The sequence below is a fragment of the Drosophila busckii genome, chromosome 2R (genome assembly GCF_011750605.1).
Source record: "Drosophila busckii strain San Diego stock center, stock number 13000-0081.31 chromosome 2R, ASM1175060v1, whole genome shotgun sequence".
Classification (NCBI taxonomy): Eukaryota; Metazoa; Arthropoda; class Insecta; order Diptera; family Drosophilidae; genus Drosophila; species Drosophila busckii.
In genome coordinates this window covers 10,612,664-10,625,353 of record NC_046605.1, presented here as the reverse complement: position 1 = coordinate 10,625,353, position 12,690 = coordinate 10,612,664, and the positions used below count along the sequence as shown (strand labels likewise).

Here is a 12,690-nt window from a genome sequence, read left to right as displayed (position 1 = left end):
ATTTTTAAGCACCGAAATTTGCGCGCAATTTTGCAGTGGCTAATGGCTCACACACACACACACAAGTTGCTTTTATTTGCTGCCAATTCTGTTGGCTCTTTTTTCCTGCCTGCGACGGCGTTTCAGCCAACAACGTACCGTGGTAAAATATTCGAAATGCTACGCACGAAGAGCAAACTGGTACTGAAAAAAACAATTGGGCTTCAAAGAGCCGAAAGATACATTTACGATGAGAGCGACAAAAACAACCACAGCCCATTTTCAGACAAGCTGGCAGCCCTGCTCGATAGTTGCGCAGCTGTTGAGCAACCGTTGAGCTGCTGCGTTCAAAGTAATCGAAGCAAAATTTATCGAAACGAAATTTTGTTTTTAAATTTAATTCATCTATGTACATTTTATTTAATGTACAGTAATTTGTAATTCTATCGCTTGCGGTATAGGCACGGTTTTAGCGAGAAGGGCTTTAGCTTGACCACCTTGCCCACATGGCGCATTTTGCGAAAATGGAAAAAGTAGAAATAGTTCATTGCCACATCCTTCTTGACCAGATCAAAGCCGAGGGCAGTCATACTACGTACAAACTCACGCACATCCTCAAAGCGTGACTGAATCTCTGCAATGTACACATTGCCATGCAGCTTGAGCACGCGGTTTGCCTCCAGCAGGTAATCATTCAGGTTGGTGCCCATCAGGGACAGGCAGTACACAGCTACGTCTAGAGATTGCGCTTCCAGGTGTGTGTTGGTTATATTGCAGGCAATTATATTGGGCTTTGATGAAACTAAATCCATTGAGTACACCTTGTTGGGCACAGATTCTGCAAGTTTGCCCTCGCCGCAGCCGAAATCTCCGATGACTGCCGTCTTGGGCAGCCGCTTAACCATCTTGATGATACGTGTCAGCGGATTTGCGGGCCATTTTTCAACCTGCTGCCGATAGCCGGCATGGTAAGCCGCAAAGGCATCAACATCGGAGCGGAAAAGGGATTCTGCTTTTTTGCTATCCATTGTGTACAGCTGCTCGTTGATATAACGGAAACGTCCGCCCATCAGCTCGGTTTGAAATTTGTTGGCCAACGAGGCTGGCTGTGGCGTCGGCGTTGGGGTAGCCTCCATGGCTTCCACTGCAGCTTGCACAAGTGCCGGTTTTAAATTCAACTGCTTCTTGTTTTCCTTTGCATTTTTTCCAGCTGGCGTTGCTTTTTGTTTTTCTATGCGGCCGATTCTTACCTTATGCATGGCTCGAATGCCCTCGTCCGCATCGTCGTCTGAGGAATCGGAATTGGCAGGTGGTGCCAATGGTCCTCTGCCCATGCGAAAAGTAGAGCTACTTTCATTCGTAGTTTGCTTAGTTTGTTTTTTCTTAGTTTTGGGTTTCTTCTTCTTGAGTTTTTTGGACACCGATTTAATGGCCGTTCCATTGCTTGGCGTTTGCACAGGTTTAAATTTAATTACTTGAGCGCCCTTATCCCACGGGGGTATTTCAAACGCCATCCTAGAACATATTATTAATATATATTTTATTCAAAACAGCAGAAGTTAAAAAAACTCACGTTGTTATTTTGCACAAGACCTCGTTGTTTTTATTTTGGTCTGTTGCTTGCGGGTATCATCCAGCATATTATAAAAAATCGCTTGCTCGATAGACAATTGAAATCGATTTTGGTAGAGAGCGCGCCAAATGAATAAGCAATTGAAGTCAGTTTGAAATACTTTTTATTTTTGCACTAAACTAAAGTTCAACAAGTTTTGTATTAATTTATAATTTTCGGTTTCGCGCTTTTCACGTATGCTTCTCTTTGCATATGAACTAATAAACTTAATTTATTAAATTTCTTTGTAAAACTGAAGACGACAAATTTAGTATATATGTATATATAGTGTGCTGCTCGGAAAGTATTGATCTCTTAGGCGCTAAAATCGTAACTATGACAATTTGTTTTTCAACGCACACATATATACGAGAGGCCTTCACAAAGACTTACAATTTGCCATTTAATATTAAATTTGTGAGTGTGTGTGTGTGTGTGTTGTCTATTAAATTTTGTTATTAATTTAGAAAAGTCTTATGCTATTTTGTTTCCCAACAAACCGTGTATCGCCTCAAACCACAAACCACATCTCACATTCATTGGTTTCTTTTTCATTCATCGTGTTGGTTGCAGTTTTCCTTTACATTAACAACTACAAAACATTTTTCTTTGCGATTTACAATTGCTAAAAACTATGAAAATGTTCATTAATTACTAATTGTTTGTTTTTTCTTTACTTGCATCATAATATTATTTTTTTTTTAGGGGGTAAATTTGCTGCGTACGCCTCAATGCTGACTTTGACTCTCGACTGAAACTCATCTATTTGCTTGGTGAGCGCCACACAAATGTTTAAATTAATTGTTATGCATTAGTTATGCTTACAAATTAAAGCATTTTAATCTTTGTCATACAAAAATATAATTACAAAAACGGAAATGGGACACACAAAATGCATTAATTATCATATATATAGTATAAATACATAAGTCTAGTGGTTTTGGCAAAGTATGGAAAATACAGAGGGGGGAAGGAGGGCGGTGTAGGGCGACTAAGAATCTCTTTAGTTGCAATGTGTGCTTTAATTTTTATTGCTGTAATTAATTTTGTTGCTTTAGTTCGATTGGCTCTAGAATAAAATGCTAAGTAGCTCTCGAAATTGTTGCGTCTGCTGACTGCTAATTGCTTATACTTGAATTTTAGTTGGCTTAGGCCTACGAGTAATTAAATTACAGTTAGTAGTTGACGCCGCTTCGGAGCACAAAACGCTCGCATGCATTTAAAATTTATTGTGTGTGTGTGTGTATTATATTTGAAATATAACAAGTAGCGGCTAGAGTAAACTAGTAACTGGCCTCGTGACCGGCTAAAATATACAGATCATGCCCCTCCTCGCTGCCCAGCGAACCAGTGCGCAGCAGTTGACTCTCCAAGGCGACAACCCTGCGGAAGCAATAGAATTAGAAATTAGTGAGTTTGGATGTTTATATGGGGGGTCTGCTTACTTATCGCTGCCCAGCAGTCGATAGGTGCGACTCATGTCCTTGATCTCCTGCGTGATTTCGCCATTGCGCAGCGACTTTCCCTGCATGCCGTGCTTATGGAATGCTAAAACGCTGTCCGGCAAACAAACTGCAAGACCAAGAGTGAAAGATTAGTAAACAATCCTTTGGATATTGCTGCCAAGCTGCGCTGCTTACCAATACTGTCGACGTTAAACTCAAAGTTGAGCTGCGAGACCATCTTGCGATGCTGCTTGGGATTGCCCTGCAGCGTGACCACCTGCATAATGTTGCCATAGCAGACGAGTATGGCATCCTTCTCCACCTGATGCACGCGCACAACTTTAAGCAGCTCACGACGCGGCACCATAGTGGCCATAGCATCATAGTCCAAGTCCTCCGAGTGGAACCAGCTTGCACCTGGCAAAGCAAAATAAAGCGTAGAGTAAACTAATTGCATCCCAAACTGCTGCAACTTACTGTTCATGTTGATGAGCTCCAGCTTGAGGCAGCCGTTCTGCGCCTTGCGCACACCCGTGCACACAATGGGATACTCCAGCTCCGGCGTAATGATCATCTCAAACACAGGCGTATGTCCGTTCTGCACGCAGCCATGGCCACCGCCCAATATGCTAATCGCCGGCCACTCGCACTGCTTGAGCAGCATGAACTTGTTCAGCGGATCGTACCACTGCATCAGAAAGATGCCGCTGGGCGTGGCGCCACACAGATACTTGTAGCCATTGTAGGGATTGCGTGTGACGCAGCATTGCGTGCAGCCCTTGGTGTCCGGCACTTTGGTGGTCAACGCAAACTTGCGCGGCACCAGTCGCTCCGGTATTTTGTTCATGTGCAGCGAGAAGCGCACAGTTTGCTTGGAGTGCAGCGCCACCAGATCGTGCCTGTAAAGCTGGCAGGACTTGCCGGACAGGCTCATGAGCACATCCTTGATGACATACAGCCAGGTGGTGCGACGCGGGAACAGCTGATCGATGGCGGCGTCATGCAGCTCGTTCATATTCAGATTGTAAATTCCCTCCTCGGCGCCAATGAGCAGATGCTGATCACGTGTCTCCGGATGTATCCAGCTGGCGGTGCAGTGCACGTGCAGCGGACAACCGTTGAAGATCTTGGAGAAGCAGGCACCCATATGCACCTTGGGCGTCGGTGGCAAACCATTCGAAATGGGTCTGGGCGGTGTGTGGCGTCGCCGATGCGAACGCTTGGGCGGCACAGGCGGCGTATTGTTCAGCAGATCCGGCTGCGCTTCCTTTTCCACTATAAAAAAAGAAGATGATGAGCTACTAATTTCAATTTAAGACTGCGCACTAACCTTCGTCATCGTCCTGCGTGCCGCCGTCGCTTAGACTGCGCGTGCGCGTAGATTTGCCCATGTCGTTCAGTAGTCCAATCAACTGATCCATGCTGCTATGTCGTCGTGGCGAGTCCTCCAAGCCGTTCTGCATGCAAAGCGTAGCAATTTTTGATTGCTTTGGTTTAATTTAATTCATTTTACTTACCTGATTGCTCTCGTTTCTATAATCACAGTTGCTGTTGTCGCTGCTGCTGCTGCCCGCGCCCGCTGCATTGAGCTCAGCGCCCGCCGCGCTGCGCAGCAGATTTTGGTAAAGTTGCGAATTGTTGCTGCCGCCATTGCCAGCAACTGTTGCTGCCGCTGCTGCTGCTGTGGCTGCTGCTGCATTGCTGGTTGAAGCGCTGCTGGAATGCAAGTAGCCATCGCCTGCGGATTGCGTCGCTGCTGCTGCTGCTGGAGCTGTGGGCGTGGCCGCTGCCTCATGCTTGTCCAGCCCATTGCTGCCGCCGACTGCATCGCCGCTGGAATTATCGAGGAGTAGTAGGCGATTATAAAACAAGGCGGATGTGGTTGCTGACGCGGCGTTTGGATTGCTGGCGAGCAAACCGTGACCATTGTCAGCAATCGAAGCGAAGGACGCGGATGCGGATGCGGATGATACCGCCGAGCGATAATTGCTGCTGTGGCGCAAATAATGCGCAGCGGAGGCGGAACAGCCGCCACCAGTAGCCGCCGCAGCAACTGCACCTGTCGCTGACGCACCAGCAGCTGCTGCTGCTGCTGCAGCATTATTCATGGCTATGTCCATGTCCAGTGGCACGACAGGGTCGTCACCAATGCTGGTGGTGCGCAGCAGGCCCAGATAGGCGCTCAGACCGGGCATGGCCAATGAATTGGAATTTGTATAGGAGTTGGAGTTCGAATTGGTATTGGAGTTGACGCTGCTGGTGCTGGACGTAGTCAGTGCGTTGGTGGTTTGCTGATGATGGTGCAGTTGGTGTTGGTGGTGCTGGTGCTGCTGCAGTTGTGAAGTAACTGTGCCCATGCCCGTGCTGCTGCTGCTCGAGTTGTAATGATATTGGTGTTGTTGATGATGATGGTGATGATGATGTTGCTGCTGTTGGCTTCCAGCGCCGCCGCCGCCATTGCTGCTGCTTGGGCCGCCGCCGCCGCCTCCGCTGCTGCTGCTGCTACCATTGATGGCGGCAACGCCCCCACTGCCGTTTCCAACGCTTCCAACGCCGCCACCGACGCCATTGTGGGCAATGCAGCTGCATTCGCCAGCAAGTGACGAATCTTTGGTCTCATTCAATGGCAATGTTGCTCTAAGGCGCAGCAGCACACAAAGAGCAAAACACAGTAAGACAGAGAGAAAGAGACAGAGCGCGAGAGTGAGACGACGCGTGGGGAAGAAAGAAAGAGAAAGCCAAAGTGTTGTGAGCTTCAACGTTTGTTCGTTTTTTTTTTGCTTTTAAGACAAGCACAAGACACACTTTGTTGGCCCTCTCAGGGGGTGTTGGGTGGTTGGGTGTGTGTGTTTGGGTGCTGCTGGTCAGTGTCTGTGGTGTGTTGTGGGTGGTGGGCTGGAGCGCGTGCGGCTAACACTTTGTCGTGGGTGGGGGAGTTGCCGAGCCGCCAACTGTTTTTAGTTTGTTGTGTGTGTTTTTTTTATTTGTTAGTGTTTGGGGCATGCAAGTGCTTATGCTTTTAATTAAATTAGTGCAACATATGTGCAGGTGTGTGTGTGTGTGTTTGTGTGTTAAAATAAACTAATACAAATGTCATAAATTATGCATGAGCTGCAAACAAACAAATAAAACATAGAACATGCCATAGACGTTAGACAAGCTAAAATGAAAAATAGTCTCGCACTTGAATGCGCAGCGAATGAAAGAGCGAGAGCGAGATTAGCAATAAAACAAAGCAGCTGAAAATTATTTATAACCAAAACAAAAAAGAATTTGCAGTAGTATAAAACTGCTGTCAGCAATTTACAAATAAAATTGAAATGAAACGCAAACAACAAAAACTTAAACAAACAGCAAAAATCTTTGCTGGCAAATCTCAACAGCTGTACAGCACTTGCTCTCTCGCTCTCTCATTCTCTTTCTCGCTCTCGCTTTGCCTTGCGGCGCATAAACATAAAGCATTTGCTCTCGTCCATTTGTAAATTAATTTGATGTGAAATTTTTGTTGCAACACTGCTCAACATAATTGCAATTTGTTTGACCCCACACTCAAGTTATTTGAAAAATTTATAAACTCTGCTGCTTGTTTGCCTAGCAATTTAACAATTTTCAATTGACAAGCAGTTTTTGCTAGATTAGCAACTTTGTTTACTTGTTTTTAAGTGAGCGAGATTAAGCTGCGAATTGCAAGCGTCATTTGATTTTAATCAACAAATTTAACACTTGTCAACAATCAAATTAAAAACAAATCATTTGACTAAAAGTTTAATTTTTTTAAATTTTATTGAGAGTAAAATAAACAGCAGTTACTTCAAAATATATTTTATTAAATTATTGCGACAATTTAGTAAATTAAAATACTTAAACAAAATCATTTGATTAAAAGTTGAATGCAATTGGATTTAATAATTTTATAAAGTGTAAAATAAACAGAAGTTACTTCAAAAAATTATTTATTAAATCATTTGAATAAAAGTTGAATGCAATTGAATTTTTAAAATTTTTATTAAGTGTAAAGTAAACAGAAGTTACTCAAAAAATTATTTATTAAATCAGTTGAATGCAATTAAATTTTTATAATTTTTTTAAGTGTAAAGTAAACAGAAGTTGCTTTAAAAATTTATTTATTAAATCATTTAACTTAAAGTTGAATGCAATTGAATTTAATTTGAATTTTTATTAAATTATTGCCACAATTTAATAAATTAGAGCACTTTTAGTCAAGTTTTGCTATAAATAAACTTTGAAATTTAAATTTAAACTACTCAAATTTGCTTTGCGCAAATTTATGGAAAAGTAATTTGAGTCAATTTCAGCTTTTTTATAGCTAAAAAGCATTGGCCGGCCGAACTGTGCTGGGCCCAAGATATTTATTTGATTTGTTTTTGGGGCATTTTTCTTTTATTTTGTGTTGCTATTTGGCCAATAGAGCAGCTACGCTTGTGCGCATATTTAAACAAGGCAGTGTATAAAATACGGAATGCCAGGGCAGCAAACAAGCAAATAAATAAACAGACATAAACAAAAAACAAACGCTACACATTTTTGTGGATTATTGGGCACTAGTTAGCAGTGCCAATAATAATAATAACAATAACAATAAAGGCAACACACACACGCACGCACACGCACATTACAATAAATAAACACTAAAAATTGTAGAGATAGAAAGAGAGAGCGAGCGAGAGAAAAGTGACAAACAATTTGTTGTTGTATAAATTAATTGTAAATCGATGGGCTTTGACTTTGCTGCTGGGGCAAATAATTGAGCAATTGCTGAACGCACACAGTGGCGTATGCGTAATATTGCGTATACGTTTGAAAAATGAGTAACAAGGTAAAAGCAAATACACAAGACAAAGCAGAGAAAACAGTAACTTAAGCTGACTTCAAACGGAGTGGACGGGGGGAGGGGCAAACAAAAACACAACAAAATTTGTGGCAGCTGCTGAGGTGAGCGCTGCACACGTAATAAACTGTGCGCTGGCCATAAAATAAGGATAATGAAGCTAAAGTGTAAAAACAAAAGTGGGGAGCCAAGTATGCATGTGTGTATGTGTGTTAGCTTTGGGGCTACTAACTTAAGACTAAATCAAATTTAGTGCATGCGTTAGCTGCTACTTTAAGCGTTAGTTTTGTTAGTGTGTGTGTGTTGGTCTAAACTCTAAACCCAAAATCAAAACAATTAAAATTATTAAAGTAGTTACCTTAGCTTTAGTTCCTCATCAATATATTGTAAGAGGCTCCTACAAAAATCAAACACAAATACGAAAAAAGTAAAACGTAAAGTAAACAAAGTTAAAAACAAAAATCAAATTCATTTCTTTGTTGTTGTTGTTGTGTTGCTTAAAAAAATTGCAGTTTCAGTTTAGTAATTAAAATAGTTAAGAAATTAGTATTGAAATAAAAATTGTATATATAGCATATATAGTAAGAAGTAAAGCGCATGCAGCAGCTTTAAGTTATGGGCAATTTGTAAGCAGCGTAAACAAATTTGCTAGCGCATTAATGGGCCACAGTCAAACATAAAAACTGGCGCATATTTTAGAACACACACGCCAATTAATAATATTTAATGTATATTGCTTGCCTTTTTTATTATTATAGAGGGTTGGCGCTTGTTTCATTGCCAACCAAATGTGTCGCAAAAAAATGCGAAAAGGCGTAAAACGTAAGACGCGCCGTCGCCTGGCAAAACAGCAAATGTAAACTTTTTGGGCGCCAGCTGTATATTGCTGTGTGTGTGTGTGTGTGTGTGGGCGTGGCATGAAGCCAAGCTGAAGTCAGCTGAGTGCTTATAAGTGTAAGCGCTTTAGTAGTAAGTATATAAAAATTGGCATTTGCCATTTTTATGGCTGCAATAAAAGCAAACAGGCAAAAAGGCGCGTGTGGGCGTGGCATATGCAAACAAGCGTAAGCGCGACTGTCATTTGCAGCATTGTCTAAATTGACAAATGGCGCAATTTATGCGCTGCCAATGCTGCGTATGCGTATTATACGCTCATAATTCTAATTGATTGTTAACAACAAAAACTTTGGTAGCGCATTTGATTGACCAGCTGCTAATTAGTTGCCACACAGGTTGCCACAGCAGCACGTAGCGCTTACTAAGGCGCCAGTGCATTACTCACAACAGTTGCAAGCGTCGCTGCTACGTGCAACAAAATTAACTGTGGCGCGCAAATTACGTGTACAGCCAAAAATTCAGTCTGTGCGGCATGTGTGTGCAACAAAGCGAGTTACAAACGCTTTGAGCTAAGCGTGGCGCGCTACAAAAAAAAATTGGCAACAGGCACGAACAACAACTCGCAGCTCTAACCTTAAGGACATGTTCATAATCAAAGTGCGCCTTTGCCGCTTCACGCTCGTGCTACATAAAATAGAAATAGAATAGCTATAAGTACTAGTGATACAAGTCTGAGCCAGGGATTGGAAGCGCGAACAGCGAACAGTGAACAGCAGCAGCCAAATAAGTTTTTAGTACTGCAGCCTTTTTTCTTCAGAATTATGCGTTTAGCTTGGGATTTAGCCGCTGGGCTCTGAATCGGTTATATATATGTATTTGACATTCTATTGCGACTTTAATATAAAAGTAAGTTTTTAGTGCTTTGGCCTTTTTTATTCAGAATTATGCGTTTAGCTTGGGATTTAGCCGCTTGATCACGAAACGTGTTACATATGTTTTTGACTTTCTATCAGACTTGGTCGCTAAGTTAAATTTATAAGCTTGCAATTTATGCTTTAGCTTGTTATTTATCAACTTTCTATACAGCTTTAGCTAGAGATTTACTCGCTAACTCCTGCACCACCTTAAACTTATTAGTTTGTTGTTCTAGTTTGAGATTAACCCACTGCATTACAATTTAGTCTATTACTACTGAAAGACGTTAAATTTAGCAGAATTCCACTTTAGTCTTTAGCTTGTTATTTATTAAATAAGTTTAAATTTTAACAGACTTTCCATTAAGCTTTAGCTTTAGCTAGAGATTTAGCCGTTAACTTTGGTACCACATTAATACTTTGGCTAGAAATTAACCAATTACAATTTTACATTACAATTTTTCTATGAAACTGACGTGAAATTTATCAACTAGTTTAAATTTTAACAGACTTTGTATTAAGCTTTAGATTTAGCCAGAGATTTACCCGCTAACTCTGCTAGGACATTAAATTTATTAATTCAGCTTGAAATTAACCAACTATAATACAATTTTTCTATTAAACTGTTAGTTAAATTTATAAGAATTCCAATTGAAGCCTTAGCTACAGATTTAGCCGATAAGTATGAATCCACTTTAGACTTATTAATCTTTATTATTCGGCTTTCACATTAGATTTAGCTTTAGCTATAGATTTTACCCGCTAACTCTGCTACCATATTAAATTTATTAATTTAGCTAGAAATTAAACAATTAAATTACAATTTTTCTATTAAACTTTTAGACCTGAAAGACGTTAAATTTATTAGAATTCTAATTTAAGCTTTAGCTTGAGTTTTAGCCGTTAAAAATCTGCCCCGCTAAGTCTTTAACCAGCTAAAAATGTTTAGCTGTTATCTTTAAAAATTAGCTAGTATTTTATTTCATACATTTTTCAAATAGTCCAATAACAAACTCAACTTTATGGCCAATTAGTCAATTATTTTATAAGCATGATATCAATCTATATACAAAGCAAGTAACTAAATTAACTGATGCTTCAAGCTAAATACACAAACATATTTTATTAACTGCAATAAATGTTGATGCTGCGATTAAGACAAACTGTATACAGTATATGCATGTAAGTATGTGTATGTGTGTGTGTGTGTATATGAAAATGAAAAGCAAACTAAAGCAGCAAAGATAAATCGCAGCCAAGGCAAATGCAATTTCTTGCGTAACAACAAAACTTTAAGATATATGTATATAGTATATTTATATATAGAAACAGTAACTGTAGCCAAGTATAGCAGGCAAAGACTTGTAAAATGTAAATAGGTTTAAAGTGGAAAAGCAACTTACATATCGCTGGGCAGCGTTTCGGGACTAGAAGAGCGCTCATACCACGTGGAGTTCGTTGTGAGACCTAAAAGAGAGAGAGAGAGAGAGAGAGAGGGAAGAACAAAAGTAATATATTAGCAAAACAAATGTAATTAAGCCGAGTCTGCTATGGGATGCTTGCCTGTTGTTTTAAGCGTATGATTCTGGGAGGGGACGCCATTGGCACGCGATGTCATCTTGCTGGGAATGCGCTGCGGTACGCCGGCCACCGTCTATGGTAAAAGAGAGAGAAAGAGAGGGAGAGAGAGCGAGATTAAGCATAAGTGTAAGCCAGCAGATTAGTCCCTGAACCGAGTGCTGAGCGCCGCTGCTGTCGTCGCTTGGCCCAATGACAAACTTTGTTTTGTTTTTTCTCTTTCAGTTTTGCCATAAAATCTCATAAATCAAAATCATTTTTGGCTTTTATAAGACGAGACGCGTTACTTAAAGTCGCTGCAGCAAAAAGTTAGCGCTAAATATAATTTGAATACCTCTACACGCTCCGAGGATTTGGTTAGCAACTTTGCCAAACTCACTTGGACAGCAACAAGCGCAAAACGCGACGGCCCAAACTTTTGCACAACAGTCAAGCAAATTGAAGATTTATGATTTGACATGCAAACAAAAACACACACATACACACACACACACATACACATGTCTGTGTGTGTCCCATTAAATTTGCATTTGCCTTTGTAGCAACTGCTTGGAGTCTAGACAGCGGCAACTGTCTTCAAATATGAAAAGCTGCGCGCCTCAAATTAATCAGCGCCAAACGCAATTTTGTACATTTTAAGCATTAGGCATAGCATTTTAATAATAAAACCAATTTAATTTGTACTGAGCACATAACACTTTGTGCTAAGCGTCTAAGACTGCGCAAAGGTTTGATATAATATAGAATAGAATGAAGTCTATAATAAAATAAGCCAAAAATAATAAAATTACTTTTTAATAATAAACTTAAACTTTTGAATTAGTTTTGTATTAGAAAGTTTAGTAAGCAAAGCTTGCTTGATACCCAAGACTTAGTCTAGAAAGAAATAAGCCATATATAAAAAAATTCTTATATGATTTTCAAAACTTCAAAACTTAAACTACGGAATTAGTTTTGTATTACTAAGCAAAGTTCGCTTAATAGCCAAGAAAGAAATAAGCCAAATATAAAAATTCTAATAAAATTATTTGAGAGAAACTTAAACTTTCGAATTAGTTTTGTATTAGAAAATTTACTAAGTTCGCTTAATAGCCAAGACTTTAGAGCTGAGAGCATTATTAAAATTCTATGATATTCTATTCAATATCAATAGTAACTCATTAGTTCAGATTGTTGGAAAGAAATAAGCCAAATATAAAATATTCTAAAACGATTATTTGAGGCAATAAGCTTTGGAATTAGTTTTGTATTAAAAACTTTAGTAAGCAAAGTTCGCTTGATAGCCAAGACTTTGTCTAGCAATAAATAAGCAAAATATAAAAAATTCGAATAAAATTATTTGAGGCAATAATCCACAAACTTAAACTTTGAAATTAGCTTTGATTTAAAAACTAAAGATCTAAGCAAAGATTGGTTTATATGCAACACTTTAGAACTGCGAACATTATTTAAATTCTATTGAATATCAATATTAGC

The 12,690-nt window shown here is 39.9% G+C and overlaps 2 protein-coding genes across 9 annotated transcripts in view; both read right to left on the bottom strand.

The window, feature by feature from the left end:
• Nucleotides 1–389: 389 nt before the first annotated feature.
• Nucleotides 390–1,604, bottom strand: LOC108595642 (ribosomal RNA-processing protein 8). Its single transcript, XM_017980913.1, has 2 exons — nucleotides 1,553–1,604; nucleotides 390–1,494 (listed from the first exon to the last, which is right to left on the bottom strand). The coding sequence occupies exon 2, from the start codon at nucleotides 1,491–1,493 to the stop codon at nucleotides 423–425; it is 1,071 nt and encodes a 356-aa protein (XP_017836402.1). The 5' UTR covers nucleotide 1,494; nucleotides 1,553–1,604; the 3' UTR covers nucleotides 390–422.
• An 846-nt stretch (nucleotides 1,605–2,450) lies between these two features.
• The window catches only part of LOC108594656 (mitogen-activated protein kinase kinase kinase kinase 5), a 61,465-nt gene continuing 51,225 nt past the window's right edge, over nucleotides 2,451–12,690 (bottom strand). For 3 of the 8 annotated variants that reach the window (XM_033293238.1, XM_033293237.1, XM_033293239.1), the window contains exons 6-15: nucleotides 11,200–11,290; nucleotides 11,040–11,103; nucleotides 9,356–9,406; nucleotides 8,244–8,282; nucleotides 4,554–5,673; nucleotides 4,367–4,493; nucleotides 3,514–4,311; nucleotides 3,232–3,453; nucleotides 3,037–3,163; nucleotides 2,451–2,974 (exon numbers count right to left, since the gene is read on the bottom strand). In XM_033293238.1, the coding sequence (XP_033149129.1) occupies nucleotides 2,875–2,974; nucleotides 3,037–3,163; nucleotides 3,232–3,453; nucleotides 3,514–4,311; nucleotides 4,367–4,493; nucleotides 4,554–5,673; nucleotides 8,244–8,282; nucleotides 9,356–9,406; nucleotides 11,040–11,103; nucleotides 11,200–11,290 (2,739 nt within the window). In that variant the 3' untranslated portion in view covers nucleotides 2,451–2,874. The remainder of the gene's footprint in view (nucleotides 2,975–3,036; nucleotides 3,164–3,231; nucleotides 3,454–3,513; nucleotides 4,312–4,366; nucleotides 4,494–4,553; nucleotides 5,674–8,243; nucleotides 8,283–9,355; nucleotides 9,407–11,039; nucleotides 11,104–11,199; nucleotides 11,291–12,690) is intronic. The other 5 variants (XM_033293241.1, XM_017979797.2, XM_033293242.1 and 2 more) reach the window with 5 other exon arrangements.

Coding starts and splice junctions, on each gene's coding strand:
- LOC108595642 (XM_017980913.1), bottom strand. CDS start 1,493: ATGGCGTTTGAAATACCCCCGTGGGATAAGGGCGCTCAAGTAATTAAA.